The sequence below is a fragment of the Dreissena polymorpha genome, chromosome 6 (genome assembly GCF_020536995.1).
Source record: "Dreissena polymorpha isolate Duluth1 chromosome 6, UMN_Dpol_1.0, whole genome shotgun sequence".
NCBI lineage: Eukaryota > Metazoa > Mollusca > Bivalvia > Myida > Dreissenidae > Dreissena > Dreissena polymorpha.
In genome coordinates this window covers 53288713-53315309 of record NC_068360.1, presented here as the reverse complement: position 1 = coordinate 53315309, position 26597 = coordinate 53288713, and the positions used below count along the sequence as shown (strand labels likewise).

General features: G+C 35.8%; 1 protein-coding gene across 1 annotated transcript in view; it reads right to left on the bottom strand.

The window, feature by feature from the left end:
- Positions 1-26597, bottom strand: part of LOC127834356 (otoferlin-like) — a 194057-nt gene that overhangs the window by 15396 nt on the left and 152064 nt on the right. Inside the window, exons 35-41 of the mRNA XM_052360117.1 lie at positions 25974-26117; positions 25235-25365; positions 11731-11901; positions 8543-8703; positions 1960-2102; positions 1547-1635; positions 537-683 (exon numbers count right to left, since the gene is read on the bottom strand). Of these exons, the coding sequence (XP_052216077.1) occupies positions 537-683; positions 1547-1635; positions 1960-2102; positions 8543-8703; positions 11731-11901; positions 25235-25365; positions 25974-26117 (986 nt within the window). The remainder of the gene's footprint in view (positions 1-536; positions 684-1546; positions 1636-1959; positions 2103-8542; positions 8704-11730; positions 11902-25234; positions 25366-25973; positions 26118-26597) is intronic.

Genomic DNA, 26597 nt, shown 5'->3' with positions numbered 1-26597 from the left:
ACCTTACAGTGGTACCGGTAGTTTGTCAAAGGATTTACGACCAATTGGTTGGACTATGCAGCAGCCATGTGTTTACCACAATTCTTATCAACCCATGATTGGTCAAAATAGTAATTGATTTACAACTATTTATTGGTAAAAAAATAGTTGGGCTGAGAAGCTGGTAGCGTGCTGGACTACCAATCTGAGGATTGCAGGTTCAATGTCCGGCCTGGCAACATAACCTGTGTTGGGTTTGGTCAAGAAATCCTTCCTCATGTGGCCATTTTACCCCCCTACCTATGATACCAGTTGAGCAGTTGTCCGTTGCTGGCATAGGCATGTTCAGAAAGCACTGGTAAAGCTTATCCAAGAAAAGTGCTCACCGAGTGTTATCTGAGTGGTAAAGGTGCAGGAATGAGTGAAGAAGAACCCAACAGAACAAAACAATTCGCAAAGTGTCAAAAAGTGTCAAGCATGAATAATAGAAAAGCCCAACAAAACAAAACAACAAACAAACTGGTCAATAAGGCTCAAGAATGAGTGTGAAAGCCTACCGGTAGTGTATATCTGTGGACTGCATGTCTTCTTGTCCCTTGATCCAACCCTTCACGTAAATGTCTGACATCTTCTCCCCAGTGAAGAATGCATCGTCCTCGAGTACCACGTCATCCGTGTTCCAGATGATGCAGCGCAACTCGTAGCTATGAGAGAAATACGGGGTTAAGTTACTTGTAAATCTCAGCAAAATATGGGGCATAATAACGCTTAACTATGAGCAAAATATGGAGTATAGTAAATCGTAACTATGATAGAAATATGGGGAATAGTAACTCCTAACTGCAAGCAATATATGGGGCATAGTAACATTCATAACAGGTAACTACAAGCAAAATATGGGGCATAGTAACTTATTTCTACAAGCAAAATATGAGGCATAGTAACTCTAAACTACTAGAGAAATATGACGCATAGTAACTCCTAACTACAAGCAAAATATGGGGCATAGTAACTCATAACTACAGGCAAAATATAACACATAGTAACTCCTAACTACAAGCAAAATATGGGGCATAGTAACTGGTCACTATGAACAAAATATCTGACATAGTAACTCGTAACTACAAACGAAATATAAGGCATTGTAACTCGTAACTATGAGCGAAATATGAGACATAGTAACTCGTAACTACAAGCAAAATATGGGGCATATTAACTCGTAACTACAAGCAAATATGGGATATAGAAAATTGTAACTGAGCAAAATATAGTAACAAGTAATTAAGACCCAAATATGGGGCATAGTAACTTTTAATTATGAGCGACATATGGGCCATAGTAACTCGTAACTATGGAAATATGGGGTATTATCTTTTAACTACAATGAAAATATTGGACATAGTTGCAGTGTAACTTGTAACTAGGAGGGAAATATGGGGCATGGATCTATGATTTGCATGTTTGTATTTTTCCTCTGCCAATTTCTATGGTACCATGGCAGACAATTATCAATTACTGTCTTTAGAAAACTTTTGTTGTAGAAAGAGTAGTCTTAAAAGTCCCATACCTTTTAGGTTTTCTTGGACTTATGTCCACTGCAGGGGGAGGGGCAGGCATATCCATGGGGAACATGTCCACCCACATCTCCAGTTTGCCCTGCAATATAGAATCAGTTCTTTAAAACGTTTAGCTTTACTTTTCTTTTTCAACCCTCAAACTTGAATCCTGTAAGCATTCTACTATGTAAGCCGTTCATATTTTCAGCATTATTATTATAGAAAAAATATTTGAATTTAAAAATTTATTTTTATTTATAATTTTAATTGCCAAATTTATTGTTATCAAAACCTTTAAAGAATAAAACAACAACTTCAGTGTTTTTTTTATTGTTTTTTTCCACAAAAATATTACCAGTTACGTTCCGTAGTCTAAACCAACACAACAACATTTGATTTTATGTAACCTACAACCGCCACTCACCTGCTCAATTCCCGGTTTATCTGGGTTGTAGAGTGGTCGTGTCTCAATGTGTTCGGGAACCAGTTTGCACCCAACTTTTGGTATTTCCTCCCAGTGGTTAAGAACAGCCAGGGCTAAATGCTCCTCCATGGATTTACGTACACCTTATGAAATAAATTTGGAATGTATTGTTATTAATTGAATAAAATTGTGCCCTGGGACGACACTTTCCGCTTTTCTTATATTTTGGTATTCTTTTCTTTACAGAATATCCAGATAAGGCGGAAAATGTTGTCCCTAAGATTAAATAATATCAAAATTGTCACAGGAATGAAAATATACACGTCAATACCACTTGCAGTAATAAATATTATGTAGAAAGTTTTAATAATTTTCTTCATAAGATTCTCAGAACTGTTAGTCCGTCCAGAAATTATGCTGTTTGCTGCTCATCAGTAACTAAGGGATGGTAATGAAACCTTGAAAACTAGAATTAAGTAAGAAAGGTATTTAAATCAATGTTTACATTCTAAGGGACAACAAATGTGTCAAAATAAGTATCTAAGTGGTAAAGGGTCAAGACTTGTCTTACAAGATTTAAGCTTTGACAGCTTTCATTTTAACCCTTTCAGTGCGGGAACCGAATTTTGAAGGCCTGTGCAAACAGTTTGGATCTTGATGAGACGCCACAGAACGTGGCGTCTCATCAGGATCCAAACTGTTTGTTATTCTGATAGTATTCTTTGAAAAAATCGAAGAAAATGCTAATTTTAGAAATTTAGCAGACAACATTTTAGCAGACGACAAATTTCCCAGCATGCAAAGGGTTAAAATCCTAAGGAACTGATGAGCAGCAAACTGCATAAAACCTGATCAGACTTCTGCCAGTTGCACTTGCAGGCTGTTCTGGTTCTATGCTGGCTACATTTAGCCATTTACACTTTGCTTCTGAGTGGGAAAGGTTTAATATCAAATGATAATGTATTTTTTAACCCTTTCAGTGCTGGAACCAAATTTTGAAGGCCTTGGCAAACAGTTTGGATCCAGATGAGACGCCACAGAACGTGGCGTCTAATCAGGATCCAAACTGTTTGCTATTCTGATAGTATTCTTTGAAAAAAATCGAAGAAAATGCTAATTTTAGAAATTCAGCAGACGACATTTTAGAAGACGACAAATTTCCCAGCATGCAAAGGGTTAATGAAGTAAATTAAATAGTGTAAGACTACTGTCTTCTTCTGACATGATTGTGTCAACGAACAGACATACAAATATACCCCCTTTTACTTAGATGCTTGGGTAAGACCGGGTAAGACAATAATCCCCCCCAAAAAATAATTCTATATGATTGCTTATGTGTCTTTGTGCATATTTGCAAATAAAAATATATTAAGTAAGTCCTGAATTAATTGTGTAAATTTGTAGGTTTTTATATATATAACAATTTTAAGTCTACGATCTCTTGTGTGAATTTATCCAACTTTGCATATAATTACAGATTCCATAATTTTGGAAATGAAAAATGAAAGGTAAATGACTAAGTCCAAAAATATTACACCTGCAAGCAAAAGTTAGAATGTTGGTTCTTTTTATTACAGGATCAAGCATGTTTTTGTTTGGCTGCAGAGAAAAGATTAATCTACAGTTCTGGTCCAAGAGAAAATACCCCAATAATCGCATGCAAGTATTTATTGATGATAATTTTAATGATAAATTATAAAAAGTATTATCTTTATTATCGCAGCAAAGTGAAAGTTGCCAATTCTTGTTTATCAATGACATTGTTGTGTGATGACACAGAATTTGACTCTTTTTTCAGTTGTTATATATATAAAAATGCAGTTATTTTAAGCATACTTGTCTTTTTTAGATACATTATTATTTCTGTGTGATAAGATATCTTATTATAATACAAATATTACATTATTTGTATTTGTTGTTTTTTTTACCAAAAAAGTTAATTGTTATTTTCAGCAATGAAATAATGCTAATATAACATTAAGTTAAAGTGCTATAACACAAACTTTTACTGAAAAGGACTGAGCTGAAGATATAATGAGGGAGAATTTTGATAGATTTTGACACTCAGATTTAAACAGAATTACAACCATACCACATTGCAAAAATGTCAAGTATTTTGCATTCACATACTTATATTATAATGTGGCCAGGGATCATATTTTTTTCGGTTTTGTCGGTCCTAGACCGATTGGGGTCATGAAAGACCGATTGAAAATCCCAAACAGTCGGTCCGATTCTGTGTGCTAAAATGCCCATGTCATGAAATCGATTACACAGTGCACATGCTAACATACCCTAATTACTAGAATTTCGGTTATCTGTACCATTTACTGCAGACTCTAAACCGGTCAGGACCAGTTTATTGCGTGTCAGACGACTAGTATCAGAGTATGACCCCAAGCAGCGAAAATTCGCGCGGTTGTGTATTAGTCATGCATGAATAACCCCGTGTCAATATCAATCGATAATTTCACTGGCTTATACCTAGTACACTAATCGGTCCCTAATGTGTACTCGTGACGATAAAATCGTTGACAGTTACTTCGGAGATGAAAACTTCAATGTTCATAATCCTCGTGGAAAGTGTGCATTTCATGCATGATACAGAAAACTTTCATACAAACAAAGAAGAAAATCGGATATTCTGCAATAATTCATATTATTGTGGGCGGACCGAATACACTGAAAACATGCGCTGTAACTAAACAAAACATGCCGATACATTTTCCACCAGCGAACTGACTGGCAATAACTAAATGAAAGTTGCGGATCTGATTGACAGAACAGCCGAAAGTTATTTTATGGGCGGAACTTCACATAAAATAGTACACAAGAAAAATAATATACATTGTATAAATCTGAAGTAAAAATCGTGTTAGAATCAAAATCATTCGTGTACTTGATTGTTTGTTGTTGAATAACTCACGACCGGAAGTTTAGATGCGTGGTTTCAAATCACTCGTGCTTCGCACTCGTGATTTAATCCCTACGCATCTTAACTATCGGCCGTGTCAACTATTTGGTTTTGTTGTTGCCAGTATCCAACCTACGCACAGACATTTGTTAGGTTCAGTGCATGAATGTAAGCTATTATCGAGTCGACAACGATTTAAAACATCGGTATAGACTTACACAGATAATTAATATTGACAACGATGAAAAAAGTCAGATACAACAGCACACGAAACAACAATAAAAGAGAAAAAAAATCATAAAACCAATTGAGAAAACTCGTATGTTCCGTTTAAAAAAAATGCCAAAGGCAATTAAACTTGTACATTTATTATACCACCTTCATGAATGGCAAAATCAATGGTATATATGTTGACGTAATTTGTCATGATTTCGGATATAAATTTTCGGACACTTTCCCCATTTAATCCAGACCGATTGATGTTGCGGGAAAATATGATCCCTGAATGTGGCATAAACAAATTCCATTTGAATGCATGAAATCATTTATGCCTAGCATCTAGAAAAAAGGCCTTGGCAAACAGCGCATACCCAAATGAGACGCCACATGATGCGGCGTCTCATCAGGGTCTGCGTTGTTTGCTTAAAGGAATTTCTGTCAGCAATATTCTAAATATAGAAATACATATACTAGACATCCCTAATTTTGGAAATAAATTGATCCAATTCAGAAGGATGGAAGAGTCCACAAGGCATAAATGGGTTAATTCAAGGAGGCCCATAAACACTGCCTTGGCAGTTTTAAACCACATGAAAAATCTTTCAGAATGTAACATATGTTCCAAACGACCAATAGTTTAATCTGTCACAGAGAGTTAATGAAACTCTAATGAAATATTCTGCATCGATGACGAAAATTACTATCAATTTTACCCGCCTCTATGAACATTTTGTCTTCCGATTACAACTTGATTTTATTAGAAAATGATTTTATGGAATATAATGGGTAGTTGTCCATCAAATTTTTTAAATTCAGCCTTGCATGATCATGGTTGGTTGATTCTCTAAAAGAACAAAAAACGTGATGTTGGTTTTGTGTCAGGGCACACTCAATGGCCGTGTTTTGTTTTAATTATTTATCTTCTGCTTGGATGATGCATGGACATTGTTTTCAGGTGGGGGCCGCTCAAATATTTATTTGGATGTTGAAGGGTAACACGACACTGAACGTTACAACTATAGAAGCGGACAAGGATAATAATTTAGGTCTTTTACATCTTCTCATCACTAATTCATAGTTAGTTACTGCATTTTCATATTTATTACAGTTTTTATAAAAGCTCATTATCAATTATGAGACCTGGCGGAAACACGAACACTGTCACACATGACCTGTAGATCATTTGCAGTGGCATTGTAATTAACAGAGAATGGATGTAACAATTACCGGAATGTAATAGGATCATACAATATTTAATCCTTACTTTTTTATACACACATGTTGATTTTTTATGAAATAAATATGATCAGTATGATATTTAAAAGATATTTTTATAAAACTAGTATGCAAACATATTTAATTTTGAATTACAATTCATTTCACATCTCGTAAATATTTAAAGGTTTATAATAATTTATTTTCATCAGGTAATATTCATAACAAAAGGTAACATGTGATAGAGACAAAACTGTTCATCAGTCTTTTTTTAACTGTTTCTCGCTCAGAAGTCCCACTCAGAAGCGAAATGAACAGGACTAATTGCAAACAGCATAAAACCAGAACAGCCCGCACGTAACTGGAGTAACTTGCTTGATGTTCAGGTTTTATGCTGTTTGCTGCTCATCTCTATTTTAGGGTTGGAAATGAAGCTTTAAAACTTGAATTTGGTAAGAAAGGTATTTCACGTAATATAATTCTGGGTCTACAATGTCCAAATCTGGATATCTGAGATGGGAAATGGTACAGAAAAAGCGTGGGCCATACACGTGTATTTGCTCTTGAATAAATATCTCCGAAATATTTCTTCTGTTTTTACATCCTAACATCAAAAGACTGGCAGATTTTATCTAAATTCCAAAAACATTACCATCATTTCACTGTTTATTATGGTAACAGTTGCTTTACAAATATTTTTCTTTGTAATATCTGAACTCCATGTGAGCATTGACCAGCCTTTGCCACAGAAAAATGTAAACACAAGTCTTGGATTTCCACCATACTCTGGGTGTTGTGAGATTTAGATATGTGCTATAATAATAATAATAATGATTGTCTACCATTAATATTATCTTACTTAAGCATTTTGTTTGATCAACACCAGACAGAAGTAACAATTATTATACAAATGGGCTGTGCTCATATATTAAGAATGAGCGCGATGATTCACAATACTATTTACAATCGAATCAAATAACAATGTCCAACAAACCGCTAAAACAGGTCTGTTCGAAACACAAGCGTATAAATGTTAAAAATATGTAAGGATGATTCGTGTGATGCCGGCTTACCAATATGCTTTCATTTATTTTCATTCTTGTTGTGATTTTCTATTCTGTAACAATAGATATCTGATCAATAATATATCATAAAACGAAATTAGCCACCAAGTCTGGCGCAACACCTCTTAAGTGATTTGCGTGCAGCTAAGAACTGCTCAGAAAAAGGCCTATCTTTGATCTCATAGCTATAGCTTTTGATCGTTCATCAACACCTACCATAATCAATGCCATATATCTTTTTAAAAGATATTTCTTGTTTTCTTTGACCTTTTGGTCTGACCTTGAGCTCTATGGTAGGAAGACAAGTTTACAAACAGAATGCAGTCTCCTCAATCACTTTGTGGTAAGTTATATTTAATAAGCATGATTCATGCACAATTTACAGTCCAGACAATCAGTTGGATAGCCAAATTTTATCTTTGAACTTTTCCTTTGACCTTGACCTCTGAGGTAGGAAGACAAATATTGCGAGAAATATCATCTCACAATGGATTGCATTTTAAAATTTTAAAATCCATCTACATATAGCAAATGTATGGCTGAAACAGGAATTTTTAAGCTGTTCATGGTAAAATTTACCTTTAACCTTTAAGTTTTACCTTGACATTTCGGGTAAGGAGAAAGGTGTTGCATGCAACAAGTCTTATTTTGTCATAAAACTGTACATTTGAACCCAATTATTTCAAAATCCATGAATATATTGCAAAGACTTTGTTGAGACAGGCTATTACCTTTAGACATAAAGGCTGACTAAAACACATATGTATGGACTTACAGAAGGACAGACCAATTGTGAGAGCTATATTTTTACAGTGGCAAAAATAGCTCTTCGTCTTCCTGAAGTGTACACAGTAAATCAAATAATTCATATTCCTTAGATCTATGAATAATTGATAATTGGTCAGTAAAGATGATAAATCAAACAATCTTTTCTTAATATCCTATCATTTTATCAACTGATCCTTGTTCTGGGAAAACTGGTCTTAAAGCAGATAAATGTAAGTTCACAACGGCTAATATGGACTGACTCGACTTTCTTTAATTGAGTCCATAAAAGCAGAAAGGGTCCTCCCTGATTCACACAGGCTAATCTGGGGCGACACTTTCCACACATGCATTAAGCCCAGTTTTCCAAAAACGATGCTCAATTTATTTTTAATCTACCACCTACCTTCTTCGTCTTCCGTATCATCAACTGGTGCTGTGAAGATCCGGTTTTCCACTCGCACTTTCCCGGGCTGGTAATGTGGCCCATCCACTTTCCCCTCCTTGCAGAGTCGTGACAGGATCTGTGTGGGCTTCAGTGGGTCCCGCCAGGAATTGTAGCCCAGGCTGAAAAACATTAGAAATATCTTAATCTCCTAACATGCCCACACCAATCCAAAGTATATGCCTCCTCCCTTACTTTTTATTACAATATAATTTTTATATACCGATATAAATAAGCCCTGCTGTGAAAAAAAAGTAACTTGCTGTCTGTTCAGGTTTTATGTTGTTTGCTAAGTGGTAAAGTATTCAATACGTATCTAAGTGGTGAAGGGTTAAAAACGTATCTAAGTGTTTAAAGGGTTTAATACGTATCTCAGTGGTAAAGGGTTTATTACGTATCTAAGTGGTAAAGGGTTAACAGGGATTCCAGAACAAAATATCTCACAAAACTGTAATGATTTGAGCATCTTTCTGGGAAAACAGGTTTTAATGCATGTTTCTAAATGGTTGCCCAAGACGAGCCTGTGCAGTCAGCACAGGCTAATCAGGAACCACACTTCCTGCTTTTATGGAAATTTCCTTTCAATGTGTCTTTTTCTAACTGAAAATCCAGTGTAGGCGAAAAGTGTTGAGTCTGATAAGCCTGCGCTGAATGCATAGGCTGATCCGGTACAAAACTTTGTGTACATTCATTAAGCCCATTTTTCCCAGGACAAGGTCATTTCAACTACTATAATTCCAGGCGAAGGTTTAACCACCCTGACCATTTCTTTGCTGACCACAACAGGAAATACTGTGGACACTGCCACACTCCACGCTTGGTGAACTGACTGGTGGCCAATTGAAAATATCACCGGAAAGGTGTCGCATTTCCAGATATAATGGGAATTTGCAGATCACTTTCCCTGCAAACACACTGCTGAATGCCTGCCGGCCACCACTTGCACTTTTCAGATATGACAAGCGGCTGCCAAATATTCATAACGCATCGCCTAGCAGCATAAATTATTCAGCGTGCAGTGTTGGTTGTTTCCGTACCACTGAAAGCTTTCACGATTGAATTTCAGACTAATTCAAGGAAAATTACAAAATATTAACGGTAATCCCATAATACACATAAAAGAATTGTCCATGGCTGTAAAATGAGAGAAATAAATGTGCTATTTGCAGGCAGGGTATTTTATTCTGATAATGATTTACAACAAATTGTTGATTCCCTGTGGCAGATTTTTTAGATTCCGCTACATATTAAAACGAATGTCAAATGTTTTTTTCAAAACAAATCAAAAACATGGTTTCTTTACGTACCTATGAATACCCTCTTATGTAAACATAGGTTTTAAGGAAAAAAACCAACCCTTTCCCGAATAAGAAGCAAAGTGAAAATGGCTTTTGCAACAAGCATAAAACCAGAAAGCCTTCAAGTAACTTGCAGTCTGTTCAGGTTTTATGCTGTTTGCTGCTCATCAGTCCCTTAGAAAGTTAATTTTAATTAAAGTCTTACTAGTTTTAAAGACTTCATTTCCAACCCTTAGATACTGATGAACAGCAAACAGCATAAAACCTGAACAAACTGAGAGCTGCTCGCAGGCTGTTCTGGTTTTATGCTGGTGCAAAGTCATTTTCACTTTACTTCTTAAGGGGGAAGGGTTAATAGCCATTCAGTTCCATGGCACATAACTCTGCTAAAACAGTGAAAAATTACAAAAAATGATGTCATGGACTTCTACTTAGTGTTAACAACACACTTAAAGAGTATCTTTTTTTATGCACAGAACACTGAGTTCCATGTTGACAAGCAGAAAATTCAGAGACTGCTTTGAGTCACGTACATTACACATGTATTATGTTGAGTATCCAAATTTGTCAAAGTTACAAAGCATTTAACTCTGTAAAGAATATTGCAACATACACAAAAATTACCTAGTGTTCTTCTTCTAAGTATAAACAACATATCTATACAGTCTTTCATGTTGATAAGCAGATAACTGAGAAACAAGTTCATGATATAAAGTACACATGAACAATTATGCTATTATCCAAAATATACCCAAGTACAAGAGCAAATAACTCTGCCAAAATATTGTGCCATATATGAAAATAACATCTTGCTCTCCTGTATAGTATAAACAACACATCTATAAAGTTTCATGCAAAAACATAGAAATCTGAGAGACAAGTTAATGATACACAGCACACAATGTACAATGATGTATCCATAGTATCACACATTTGTCTAAGTTCAAGAGGACGTAACTCTGAAAAAAATATTGTGTAATAACCAAGAATAAAAGCTTTTACCTAAAAAAAGAATAAGCAATATATATATAAAGTTTCATGTGGATAGACAGAGAACTCATATATCAATTCATGCTTGAAGTATACACACACAAGGATGTAAGTAACCAAACTTTACCTAAGTTCAAGGGCACATAACTCTGCAAAGAATATTGTGACACACATGACAATAACTCCTTGCACTTGTACATGGCATAAACAACAAATGAGCAGTGCTCTGTGAAAAGGGGGTTTAATGCATTGCATAAAGTGTCGTCCCATATTAGCCTGTGCAGTCAGAACAGGCTAATAAGGGACAACACTTTCTGCCTTAACTGTATTTTGCTAAGAAGAGACTTTCTTTTCACAGAAAGTATCATAAAAGCGGAAAATGTTGTCCCTGATTAGCCTGTGCAGACAGCACAGGCTTATCTGGGACAACAACTTATGCACATGCATTCAACCCCTTTTTCACAGAGCACAGCCCATATCTATAAAGTTTTAAGAGGAGACTACTTCACTTCACAAAGAAGGCATGTACAGAGTGAAAGACCAATGAACCAACATGTTCATGCAACAGACCAACCGACCGGCCAATGGAGCGCCAACCCACTGAATTACTGACTGTCACGTGATTCCACTACACACCCACAAACTTTGTTTCCAGGGATGGAATTAAGTCAGGACAAACTCAACATTCTAGAAAAAAACAACTCAAAACAAAAAGCCTTAAATGCAGCAGATAAATATTTGCTCAATGAAGAAAGCAGAGCATCATCAAATGTTACAAAATAGTGGTGTGTAGGTCAACAGAAATATACAATTATAAGCCTTGCTATCTATTTTGTATCTTATTTTCTCAAAAGTACTTACGTGTCGAATCTCTGACTAATGCCACACGTGGCGCGATGTCGACTGTAGTAGCGGTTTTCTAGGTCAATCTTTGTCTCGCCAATCAGATCATCCATACCAACAAGGTCCCAGTCGTAAACTTGAACGGTCAGCAATGACTCCATTGGAAATGTGGCTTCGATCTCGAAACATCTGAAAGAAAGTTCAAGTTTTTTTGTGTTTCAAATGAGGTCAGATTGTGAGGGTGTGTTGCTAGTGCTCAAATATAATATACATGGAAGTATCAAAGCTTTGTAGGTCACCGTGGTGTAATGGATATGTTGTCCGCCTAGCTACCGGGAGGTCATTGGTTCGATCCCCACTTTGGGAGTGTTCTTTATATATTCCCTAATGACACCAAGGGCTGGTTATAGGCTCAGGAAACGAACTTGAGAGCGTTTCAATAAGCCTTAGTCTTTAGATGAAATCCAGCTAATATAAATAGGTTTAAACTCAAGCTTTGTAGCAAGTTGTAGAAAGATGTAATCATGGGTTAACCTCAGACAGACAGACAGACAGACAGACAGACAGACAGACAGACAGACAGACAGACAGGCAGACAGGCAGACAGACAGACAGACAGGCAGACAGACAGGCAGGCAGACAGACAGACAAGCAGACAGACAGACAGGCAGACAGACAGACAGTATATAATGCCTCTGGGTATAAGTTAATACCGGGAACATGAACATTTTTTTTATGAACACATTTATTCCTTTCCTTCAGACCATTGCTAGGACTTTTATGTTTTGAGTTGTTTTAATTGTTTGTTGTGTGTTTTGTGTTGTTTTAATTGTTTGGTGTTGTTGGGATGGTTATGGTGATGTGATTTTTTGGTGTTGTTTTTTATGTGTTTGTGTTTTTCTAATTATCTATAATTTTTACTCACATAGAAACCAACACAGTGAGTAAGCAGCATGGTTTTGTTCAAATTAAACTTGAACTTTGAGTAATAATATATCAATGAGAGTTTCATATTATCAATGATCACAATTGTTTTTACCGCTATCTGATTCAACTTTACTGTCATGTCTTCATAGTCTATTAAATTTTCATGATAAGCCATTGACTTCATGGTCTGAAAACAACTGTATGAGACATTCATAAACAATTTGTGCTAAAGAGAATTGTTTCAACGTAGAATAGTCACTGATCAAGAACCAAAAATTAGTTCCACATTGCTGGTTTATTGTTTAAACAGGTTCAATGCCTCAGTGCCTTTTAGTATTAAATTTGCTAATCACCAACGACAAACATATTTTTGGCTATTAAAAATCAATTATGACTTCAAATTACAAATTTTTTTTCCCCATGGATTAATTAGGCCACTGAATTATTAATTATATTTATTAAAAACCACACAGCATTATTAATAAAACATTATTGTGTATATATTAACATATTAAGGTCGGATTGATTATAATTACAAAAGAAATAACATGCATATTTAATCATAAAAATAGAAACAATTTATAATATAAATTAGTTTGTATAATTAATTGATAAAATGCTTCAAAGATCCCTACCTGTTTTACATTTCATCATGATAAAATCAACATTGTGTTGAGTGTTCAGAAAAAAAGTGCATCAATTATTTGACTGACATGTATTTTAAATGGTTGTAGAGGTGCTCGCAAATTCCATGGTGTATCATAGTGTAAATTTATGTGTGACTTACATAAATGAAACAATAACACTAAAGCTAAATGGATTACAAATTATTAATTTCTATTTCTAATGTGACTTGAGTTTGACCAGTATAAGAGACTGAAACTCCTGCCATAGTAGCAGTTACAGCTTCTTTATTTGTGTTAGCATAAATTTAACACATCTGCATCTTTGTCATAATTAGTAAATACCATAACATTTCTTGTTGTTAGTTACATTTTCATCAAGAGAACTCAGTACAAGTACAGAAGATTATTATTATAGTTAAAGAGACCCATCTATTGAGACTTTATTTTGTTTATACATAATGTTCAGAAAAACAAACTATGAGTCATGGTATGGGAAAACTGGGCTTAATGCATGTGCTTAAAATGTTGATCCAGATTAGCCTGTGCAGTCTGCACAGGCTTAGGAGGGACAAACACTTACTGCCTTCACTGGATGATTGTTTAGAAGAACCTTCATTTAAACAAAACAAATCCATAAAAGCACATGGCGAAGTCACTGATTAGCCTGTGTTGACTGCACAGGCTATAGTCTTGGGCAACACTTAAAACGTACTTGCATTAAAAACAATTTTCCCAAAATGCCACTCATAAAACCATTCCGCACTAGTGCATCATTCTTCTAAAAATGTTTTTGTCCCAAAATGACACATGTGACTGTAAGCCTCAAAGATGTTTTCAGTACGGAACATTCAAAACATTTTTGTTTTGAAATTTTTGACCACACTCTGAAATTCCCAAGTGGCTCCACAGGTAAGGGGCACATAAACCATGACTTAACCCTTTCCCCCATAAGAAGCAAGGTGAAATTGGCTTTTGCAACCAGCATAAAACCAGAGCAGCCTGGGAGTAACTCGCAGTCTGTTCAGGTTTTATGCTGTTTGCTGCTCATCAGTAACTAAGGGTCGGAAATGAAGCCTTCATATCTTGAATTTAGTAGAAAAGGTATTTATTTAAATTTACTTTCTAAGGGACTACAAATGCTTCAAAATGCGTATCTAAGTGTTAACGGGTAAAGAAAACTCCTGCCTTAACTTGCATGTCCTGCATTCTAAATTCGGCTCCTACCTCATCCTTTTTCCATAACAATTACTCATCATAAATAAAAACAAAATTGTAGTTTATCAATATTTCTATTTCAGAAACAAACCGCATCATTGAGCGAAAAATCAGATAACGCTATCTACAGGGCAAACAAAGCCATCATGCATTCCAAAAGGGCTGCTTGTCTACAGAAATGAATGAACGCAAAGACAAACAGACATTGTTTATCAAGATAACTCGAAATCATGATCATCAGAGGTATTGTTTTAAAGATAAATTGAAAACAGAATTTCAATATTATCTCGCCCATTTAGATTTCTGCTGACAATGCCCAAATATGAAGTCTGATTTCTGGCAATGAACCGTGACTATCTATCGTTACTGGTGGTCGCATTCAAACTTGTACTTAAGGGATTATCAGCACTTTGTAAAATACCCAACACAATCCAGGAGGCCAGTTAAGGATACCCATATGTTTTGTTACACACTAAACAATTTTATATTCATGTAATGAGCCGGGTTCTGGAAAAATGAGGCTTAATGCATAAGCAAAATGTGATGTCACAGATTAGCCTGTGCAGTAAACACTGGCAAATCAGGGTCAACACTTTCTATTTTTATGGTAATTTAAAGGAAGTTTTGTCTTTGCAAAAATCCAGTCTTAGTGGAAATGTCGACCCTGATATATGAGCCTGTGTGTAATGCACAGGCTAATCTGGGACAACACTTTATGCGTATGAATTAAGCCCCATTTTTTCACAGCAACGCTCATATATATTTTAAACAAAGAATTTCTCAATTTTTTTATTTTTTTTATATTTTTTTTATAAGTTCTTAAAACTCAAATGTTATCAAATAATAGACCCTGGTTTTACTGTATGTGTGCTAAACTCTCAGAACAGCAATATGTGTTAATGACAAAAATACGGAATACCTTTTGCTTAAGTGGTTGCCAGTAATAACAAATGTGTTCTATGTTACTAGGGACTGGATGTATATATAATTAGAGCTGCAGGCTACCACATTGACATTGAAAATCAGTCATAAGTCACAATAAAAAGCCCAAAATTGTGTTTCACAATCTATTAACTAGAATGTGCATGATTATACAATTTAAAATGTAAGTACTTGTCAGAGAAGGGATGCAGGTTTTCTTCTAATGCCATACTGTTTTATTAGAGCAATATATAGCTTTGCTTCAATGTAATAAAAGACACTACTATGTGAAATTGTGATAAGACATCAATCTTGGAATAAACTGTGTTTTTTTACAACAATGCATGATACAGAGTCTTACCTGTTGTACTAATACATTTTGACAAATATTAAGTAAAATAGACATTTGAATATATATATGCATCATATAATTGATTTGACTTCAAAACTGGATTTTTTATCAGATTTTTTATAATTTTTAACAAAATGAAAGCATGTCAATGCATGAACACAGATTACAAATACAATTTTTCTTTTATAAAAAATACTTAAAAGAATAGAAAAAATACTACATAAATACATGAAGAACATGAAATGAACAGTTTTGGATGAGAAAATCACAATTCCAAGTTTGAGTTCACATTCCCAATTCCCATAATACAGTGTTTATAGTTAATACTGCTGCAGTTGGGCATGATGCAGTTCCGATGTTGATGTTCATATGGGTCGCGTTCTGAGAAAACTGGGCATAATGCATGTGCGTAAAGTGTCGTCCCAGATTAGCCTGTGCAGTCCGCACAGGCTAATCAGGGACGACACTTTCCGCTTTAATGGAATTTTTAGTTTCAATATAGTCCCTCCTTACCAAAAATCAACTTTAGACGGAAAGTGTCATCCCTCATTAGCCTGTGTGGACTGCACAGGCTAATCTGGGACGACACTTGACGCACATGCATTAAGCCCAGTTTTCTAAGAAGAGGACTCATATTACAATGTGTTTCTTTTTTAAATATTATCTTGTTAAAAAAGGTTAAAGGTGCAGTTTATAGTCTGCTTCGATATACATCTTCAGCCAACTTCACAATCAACCCCCCCCCCCTCCCCCCCCCCGATCACTGCGATTTAAGTCGTCCGTTAACATATGGCGCACCAGGAAGCCACGGCACATTGGCTTATTTCCCTCACAGGTACCCATTTATACACCTGGGTGGAGAGGAAGGAGCAAGCGTGGGATTAATTTTTTTGCTCAGAAAAATCCAGTGCCTGGGCGGGACTCGAACCAGGGACCTTTCGATCCCTAGCCCAGCATCTTACCACTAGACCACTGTCTTCACAAATCTATAACTGAGAATTATAAAAATGTCTGTCATTGTTTCAGAAGGATGATTTCGCAAATTGTTTGAATGCAAACATATGGCACAGGATTAAGTATCAAGCGACACATTGCAATTACATCAATAACAATTCTCACCATACCTGGAAAACGAATCTTTGAAAAGAGTTAGTATCGTCTTACATGCAACATTAAGAAAAAATTTCAATTTTGTAGTTTTTTCTAATTATTCAAATGAGTTCATTAAAAGCGTAATTGTACAGATGTTATTACTATGTACTTCCTCATCAACAGAGGAGAGATGAGGTTCCATTATTTTGATGCAAAAGTAATATGACTTACATTTTTAAAATAAATAAATACACGACTTCCAAGTATTTTGTTTTTGTAAGTATTTTACAGTTGAGGGAATATTGACAATGCCATTAAGATTGGCACTGTATATTAGTATTTCATCATATTTAATTACACATTCACAAATGCATGTATTTACACTTTAAGATAAATTTATCAAGATAAATAAATCAATGAAAACCTAATTTCAAACATATATCTAAGTATTGTTATATATATAGAGTTAGTCTTGGACATTCTTATTTTTATAAATTATTTATAATTTATTTCAAAAGAAAAAGAGCATTAGACTTTATTCAAATCATCCATATTTATTTATTAAAGAAATGAATAATCACTATCCCAGTTTTTTTAATTTCTAACGACTCAGACGTGAGACATGCGCGTCTGCTGTTTCAAGTTGCATGAGAAACTGATATAAAAATGTCGGAGGAGGCATGACAGAAGAGTGTTTGTCTTCCGCTTCTGACGGAAAAGCAAAGTTTCAGAAATGTTGCTGAAATCCGAGTAAAATTGACTAATTTTATTGTAAATGTCCTTAGGTCTTGTAAATTTCATTAGAAATAAAATTACGGCTGTAGAAGGCAAGAAATGTGATCATAAGAAAATAATATCTCTTAACAGCATACATACAAAATTAAAAAAAAATAATATTTTATTTCTGAATTATTCCATTTTTGCATGTATTTTACTTGTTTTTCATTTTGTCTTCATTTAATGGAATACTGTATTATCATGTATTATTAATGGTACAATATACATAGTATAATAATTAAACATTGTCAAACTTATATCATTTGGATCAAATAAATAAAAAGTCTATCCATTCTCTAAAAGGATGCACGAAAGAAATCATTAAAAGTAATTTAAAAGTAAAAATATGTTGTAATTTATTCAGCTTTTTTCCTACAAATAGCTTGAACACATTTAAATTTTACTATGATTCTATAGCACCAAAATATTGTCGGAAGTATGAATATTCTGATCTTAAAGATAAAACGACTCAACAATAGCAGTTTAATTTTTTGATATTACACATCATCAGATAAGGTCTAACACAAATCCACCTTGTTTTGTAAAATATTGTCAAGCCAGTCACTGCTAATCAGACCTCAACTTGTTAATCTTAAACTAACATCACAGGTTTGACTGTGGAATAAAACGAAGTCAAGAACTGGCGCAAAATGCCACGGCTGATACAACACTGTATGACAATTGAGTAACAATCTTCAAGACTTATCTAATCCTTACAAAGATGTTCATTGTTGAACATGTCTGAATAAGGTTAATTCATGCACTTAAATACTATTTTATGGACTTAATTTGTATACAAGATTGTGTGTTACACCACTATATTTGTAAACATGATAATAGCAGTAACTTTTTTTTATAAAATATATAATTCAAGTTTAAAAATATAAAGTATAATTGTTTCTTTAAGCCATATTAAAAAATATATATTAATTTGTGTTCCATGATTATAGAGTGAATTTACTTCCATTGCAAAAATACTATACAGTATACACAGAAATTAATGTTTTATAGCAACATCAATCAGTTAATATCTTGGTTAATTTTTAAATACCAGACACAAAATCTTTCCCACCCATAAGAAATTTACGGTTCACAATCCTGCAATAACGGCATACACATCGAGAATAACTGTAACCCCTTCAGGGGACCTTTATTGTATATCAAAACTTGATCCTTTAATATAAGATCGTAATCTATCCATCCTTAACGTTCAACAATACCAACCCAGCCTGTAGAAAAGATTTAAAGAGCCCAAGGAGAGAATAGACTGCTAGCTATTGTACGTTTGCACGCACATAAAGTATAATAAATCTACTGAATTTTTATAAATTGCCCATCTTTGCGTTTTTAACAAAGATGAGACGAGAATTGCATTGTAACATTATCCGATGGTATTTGAAATTGTGGTTTAATTAAATGAAAAGAATTCTCAAAAGAATAGCCATAGGTTAATTGCTTTAAAGATGTTTAGAAATAAACGATTCTGAAATAGGTCAGGTGTACAACCTCAATACATTGGGCCTTGCTATGGGATAACGGGGTTTAATGCATGTGTGAAAAGTAAAGTGTGAACAGGCTTATCTTTGCTGACACTTTCCGCTTGAATATATAATTGTTTTTTTTGTTTCATTGAAGTCTCTTCTTAGCAAAAATCCATTTAAGGCAGAAAGTGCTGTCTGTCATTAGCCAGTGCAGATGACACTGGAGTGACACTAAACACACATGCATTAAACCCCATTTTTCAAGAGCAATACTCTTTCTACACTGCAACTTTTCATTGTATTAATAGAGTTATCAAGGGAAGTAACTGTAAAATAACTCTGTTTTTCATTGCACACAGTTAACTTCTCTTGTATAAAGCAAACCATTGAATGCCTGGAACTGTATCAGGAAAGACATTCTTATATTTATTCACTACTTTGATAACAAAACACTAACTGTACGCATTCATTTATTTATTTTAACTGGTTCACGGTGCCTTGGAACAGTCAATGCAAAGCATTGGGGGTTTACACAGGGGGTTTACAACAGTTTCAAGGTCACATTTAAATAAAGTTAATCTAAGGAACAAAATCCAGGACTAATACATTGTCAAAATAGTTTTTATTTTGTTTCATTGGAAACAGTTATGGTCCCTTTAGATTTACATAAATATTTAGTTTGGCAAAGATTCACTAAGATTCCATGAGAAATGTTTGACATAGTTCTCTAGCTGATTAAGTTAATAATACAACTTTGCTAAAATACATGTACATGAAACACAACAATATCTGAAGACTGTTGGAGAAGGATGAAAAACACCTTAAAAAGCCTATTTCATGCAATTCAAGGGCCATAATTCTACTTATTGCAATAATGGTACATAACTGTTAATTGAACTTGATCAAGTTCACATGCCAATGTAGATATCCTCCAATTTTGGCAAAGCACTGCCATCAACTAATTGTGAGTTCAGTTTGGAATAACATAAATTGAAGGCCTTTTTTATCTATAAAATTCCAATCATACACAGATTGAAACATAAGGAATGTAACTAAAAAATTCCTTTTACGATATTGACTGAATATCACTCCAGTCAATATATGGTATAAACATATTATGAATTATAAAGTTCAAAGGCTATTAATTAAATTAAAGTTGTTTTTTGACAGACTGCCAGACCAACTCACAAGAAAATAAATAATCACCCTCAAGAGGGATGTGACGATAAGAAATCATGCCAAACTATGAATGTGTTCTTCAAAGGCAAATGTTTGTACACAAAAGTACATACAACATAGAGAAAACACACATTTTAAAATTAAAATTTAGTATAGTTTCTGTTCATTATGTATGGCATTATTTTAATTTGTTTTTCGAATTTGGCTTTAATAATTGGCTGTTTCAATTTGTGTCATAACTATTGCAGTACATGAAAACCATACAAAAAGGTGTTGGGTTACTTAAATAAGAGAAATAAATGTGAAACTAGTAAATGTTGTTATAATAATTTCAATGTTTTGCATTTGTACATAAATGCTGAATTCTGATTGGATACCCACACAAACTGTTTTTCATACCTCGATGAACCCAATATGAACGCATACATTCATTACCATACTACATTTTCATTAAGCCATTTATGCCTAGCTTCTAGAAAAAGGCCTTGACAAACAGCGTAGACCCAGATGAGACGCCGCATGATGTGGCGTTTCATCAGGGTCTGCGCTGTTTGCTTAAAGGAATTTCTGTAAGAAATATTTTAAATATAGAAATAAGTATACTAGACATCCCTAATTTTGGAAATAAATTGATCCAATTTAAAAGGATGGGAGAGTCCATTAGGCATAAATGGGTCAACACATGCTCAAAAGCTGACTTTTGCAAAATAGCACCATTATTTGGCTGTAATGTTTTTTTACCAAGATGGACTTTAAATGATAGAAGTCCTTTATTTCCCTTAGAGTGTAAACATTTTATTTTTTAATAAGAAGAATCAGAATTGGACATAATCACTGTATGGCATGTTATAAGAAATTATGCTTAATTTAAGGCCCCGTCGCACTAGGCTACGTTCATGAGGACCGCGCTGCGACCTGAAAATGTCGTAGGACGTAGCGAGGACGGGGTACAAAATGTAGAAAATGCATTTCTAAAGTTCCTGCTACGCTCATACCACGTTTGCGCTAAGTTCTTATTGCGTCCAACACGTTCCCACTATGTTCTTATTGCGAGTGTATTCTGGCGGGTACCACCTCGAACACATTCTTGCTATGCTTTAACTACGCTCGTACTAGGTTGCTGCGTTCTTACCAAGCGCCCATCACGTTCTCACCGCGTTCTATGTCTGCATATGAATACTGAGATTCAGCCCGTTCTGATCATTCCATCTGCGACTTTCTTTTAAGCAAAAGGCGACTTTCTTTTAAGCAAAAGATCTGAGATGGCATTTTACGTAGGTATCACTATAACAGCTTTTCTAATGGAATGACCCAATTTTATTATACATTAACTGCAGTATGACCTATGAATAACAAGAGCACCGCATAACGGGTGCCACGCTCGGCTGCGAAAGCTTGTCAGATTTTTTTTTTTAGAGGTCACAGTGACCTTGACCTTTGAGCTAGTGACCCAACAAGAGATGTGTTTGGCAGGGGGGAGGGGTCTGTAGACAGTCAAAAATGACCAAGTCAGACATCACAGACAACCAAGGCCTGTGGTTTATCAAAGAGATCATAGCCAGAGTTCATCATGTATGTATGGACATAAGTCCACTGGTATTTAAAGAAAACTAGCATTCACAAATTAGAACAGGTAAGAAATGATAATTATATCAAGAGATGTGTTCGTCAGAAACACAATGCCCCCTATTGCGCCGCTTTGAAATAAAATTGCTATTTATCATTTGGCAGGTATAGAAATCATCTCCCTTTAAAGCTTATTACTTCCCTTGAATTTTGTCCAATCCAAGGGGGAGGGTCTCACAGTCGATTATGAACATGTCAGACATCACTGACAACCAAGGCCTGTGGTTTAAAAGAGATCATATCCAGAGTTTTTTTTTTTTCTTTTTCAAATCCAGAGTTGATCATGTATCTATGGACATCCACAGGTATGTAATGTTCATCAAAGAAATTATAATTATATCATTTAAAAGAAAACTTTGACAAATCAATCATTTGAGTTATAAATAATCAAAATAATAAATCTGTACAGTAACTGTGAAAAGAACTTCAATTCTTGGTAAGGAAATATATAATATGAGATTTATAATTATATAAATTACTTCCCTTGAAAATAATTGTCTCTAACAAATCTCTATGTTTAGTAGCAAATAATTAAAAGGCACTACCGTGACTGTGATTGACCACTCGAAATGTGCAGCTCCATGAGATACACATGCATGCCAAATATATAAAGTGGCTAAGTTCAATATTGCATAATTTTCTCCCTTTTTAAAGCTTATGTCTTCCCTTAAATTTGTATTTTTTACTGTAGACCGTAAGGATGACCTTGACCTTTTACCACAATGTGTTTGTCAGAATCACAATGCCGCCTACTGCGCCGCTTTGATTTATTTAACAAAAATATATAAGTGGGCAGGTCAGATAACTTTGTCCATTTAAAGCTTATTACTTCCCTTGAATTTGTTTTTTTCGACCCTAGACTTTGAAGGATGATGTTCACCTTGAAATTTTACCACTCAAAATGTGCAGCTCCATGAGATACACATGCATGCCAATTATCAAAGTGCTATCTTCAATATTTGAACAGTTATGGCCAATGTTAGGGTTTTAGCACGACACCTACGGCGGACTACGAGCTGGCTATGACAATAGCTCCGGTTTTCTCCGAAAACAGCCTCGCTAAAAAGAGTTAGGATTTTATAAATTAATTCGTACATATTAATGCAAATTTAATCAAATCACCAATTTAACAAACCATAATTGAATTACCAATACAAAGTAAATTATACACATCACATAATGTCAAATGCAATCATCAGTAAAACCAGAAACACATTTAGTTATCAGTCTTAGTAGGTCCAAAACGCTTATCAAACTTTATTGTTTTGTTACCATGTGTTCTTGTCATGGCACCGATCCTGCTGGACTGTTAAAGTACAACTTCAGATACTCCCGTTGCCTCTTTCCTGCTATAGTATTCCTGTTAGGACCGTTTATTGCTTCAACTTCATGCATGTTTGCATGGGCTCTCCAGAGTCCTGGTACTACATTATGTTGATCATCCTCCGCGTCAAGTTGGGCATTTTGCGTAACAGTATACTGTTTTCTAATTAGATTATGAAGGCACATGCAAGCCTCGAGTACAGATCTCACTATGTCAGGTTCTTGCATCATTGTGGTCAATACTATCTGCCATCTCTGTGCCAGTATACCAAAAGCGTTCTCTACTACATGTCTCCCTTTTGAAATTCTATAGTTGGTTATCAACTCTTGCTTCGCAAGTCTTCGGTGGGAGTATGGTTTCATCAGGTGGGTACGTAGTCCAAATGCGTCATCACCCAAGATATGACATGTCCTGATCATCATTGGGTATTGATTCTGGATCTGGGAATCTGATTGTTCCATTTTCCAAACACTCCTTCAATTCGGACTCGTTGTATATCTGAGCGTCAGACATGGACCCGTATCCACCGATATCTGTCCACACAAACTTATAATCAGCATCCACCGAAGCCAGAAGAACCACCGAAAAGAAGCCTTTGTAATTGTGAAACAATGATCCAGTGTTATGTGGGCATCTGATAGCCACATGTTTGCCATCAATTGCTCCACAGGCCTGTGGCAAATTCCACTTTGTCTAAAACTCTTCCGCAATAGTGCGCCATTCGACTTGTGATGTTGGGCATGATATGACTTCATCCTTATATTCGTCAACGATTGCCCGGCACACTTCAGGAATAAACAAAGATATTGTGTTCATAGCAACTCTAAAGGCGAACTGCAAGGATGGGTACTTGTCGCCAGATGCCAAGTGTTGTAACGTTATCGCAAGTTTCAGACCTGGATCCAGTACTTTCCTGCAAGGGGTGTCTGGCTTCTGACATCTTGGACCAACTCGGTTGAGAAGCTCATCAAACATTTCAGGAGGCATTCTGAGAAAATTAAAGAATGATTGCTGATCTTACATTCTTATTGATGCCATAAGTCGGTCATAATGGCAGAATTGAAGCCTTCTTTCTGCTGACAGCCAAGGCCGCACCCAGCAAGACCTGGGCTGTCTTCTATTTCTTCTCCGCTTTCTCCTTCTCACAAGCAATAGTGCGACCTGTCCATAGAGAAGAGCCAATACAACAACATGCTGGAGAAGATCTTGGTTGTCCATTCTATATTGAAATATAAGTGAAAGGGAAATGAATCCAGTTTTTATACTCGACCACCAGAACGTGACCTGGTCGTGGATAGAGCCTGCTGCAAACGTACCTTAGACATGATAAGCACCGGTAGAACGTACTAAGAACCCAATGCGGTCTTTTGAAACGTAGTAGGGACGCATCATTGTCGCAACACTAGCATGGACGGGTCGTAGTAAGAACCCCATGGACGTAGCAAGAATGTAGAAACAATCTAAAGACAACATGATGCGAACGTCACACACTCGTCCAGGTCTGCACTACGCGTGTATTGCGTCAATGAGGTTCTTACTAGGTTTTAGCTACGTCATTACTACGACCTTACTAAGTTCGTACCACGTCCTGATTTGACCGCGTCCTCGCCACGTAAGTTTTGAACATGTTCAAAGTTCACCCACGTCCTTCATGTCCATGAAGACCATACCACCCGCAAAGCCGAGTCTACTGCGTCGTCACTACTTTGTACACGTTCGCACTGCGTCCTGGCATATTTTGAAGACGTAGTGGGAATGTGGCCTAGTGTGACGGGGGTATTATGCATCAACACTATTGGCAATTCCAAAAATTAAGTTGTAGTTTTCTCAACACTTTATACATAAATTAAATGCAGACAATTACCTTCCAATTGTTAAGGTTTTCATACTATGCCCTACCTTTCAAAAACAGAATTGGCGCTAAATAAAAAATGTAGTTATACTCCCCACAATTCCTATTGCTGTATTGTGGAAATCCTTTTTTTTTACTACTATGCCTTACTTTCCGAACATGGGATTGAGCTGTTTTGAGATGTAGTTCTCCTTGTCGTTGATTGGCGTGGCATTGCCCAATCGAACCACCAGGTAGGGGTCTGCTTTGCCGTTCATGTCCGCAGGATGAAGGTCATTTCCCTGGAAACCAACGTGAAAAACTAGGGCTAAATGCATCTCATAACTGAAAATCAGGACTTTATGCATCTCATTACTGGAAAACAGAGCTTAATGCATGGATATAAAGTGTCATCCCAGTTTAACTTGTGCAACTTTGTTTGGTTCTTGCATTTCTCACCTTGACAACATACACTGTGACAAGCACTTTGATTGGCTCACCTTGACAACATACACTGTGACAAGCACTTTAATTGGCTCATCTTGACAACATACACTCTGACAAGCTCTTTGATTGGCTCACCTTGACAACATACAATGACAAGCACTTTGATTGGCTCACCATGACAACATACACTCAGACAAGCACGTTGATTGGCTCATCTTGACAACATACACTGTGACAAGCACTTTGATTGGCTCACCTTGACAACATACACTCTGACTAGCACATTGATTGGCTCACCTTGACAACATACACTCTGACAAACACTTTGATTTGCTCACCCTGACAACATACACTCTTACAAGCACTTTGATTGGTTCAACTTGACAACATACACTCTGTCTAGCACTCTTTGATTTGCTCACCTTGATAACATACACTCTGACATGCACTTTGATTGGCTCACCTTGACAACATAAACTCTGACAAGCACTTTGATTGGCTCATTGCCAGGGAGACTCTGGAAGAGTCCGTACTGGGGATCCCCGCCCGTCACTGTCTTGTCCTCGATGTCCGCCGGCAGAGGAATCTTGTAGATCTTCAATGATCCCTGAAACAGTACAGTCATCGCTATCATCAATAACTATGCATGTGAAAAATAGCAGTCAGTGATAACAGTGTGCATAATCACTACACATATATGTAAACTAGGGACAAAATTGTCACAAAATCCAGGTTTTCAACTCAAAGTGTGACCTTGACCTTGGAGATATCGAAGTAATTCCTTCGCGCGACACACCGTCCAATGATGGTGAGCAAATGTGCCAAATGATGTTAAAATCTCACAATGAACAACATAGTTATGGCCCAAACAAGCTTGTTCCGACCGCCCGCCAGCCCACCAGCCCACCAGCCCACCTTTGCCAATTTAATAACCAGTTTTTTCCATCGGAAAACCTGGTTAAAAATGATAGTCACCACTGTTGTAGTCTAGCCAGTGTAATGCATTAATGCAATGCTGCAAGGTGTATGTGGCTACATGTCTATTCAATAATATCCAAGCTACAAGTGTCCAACAAACTACAGTCCA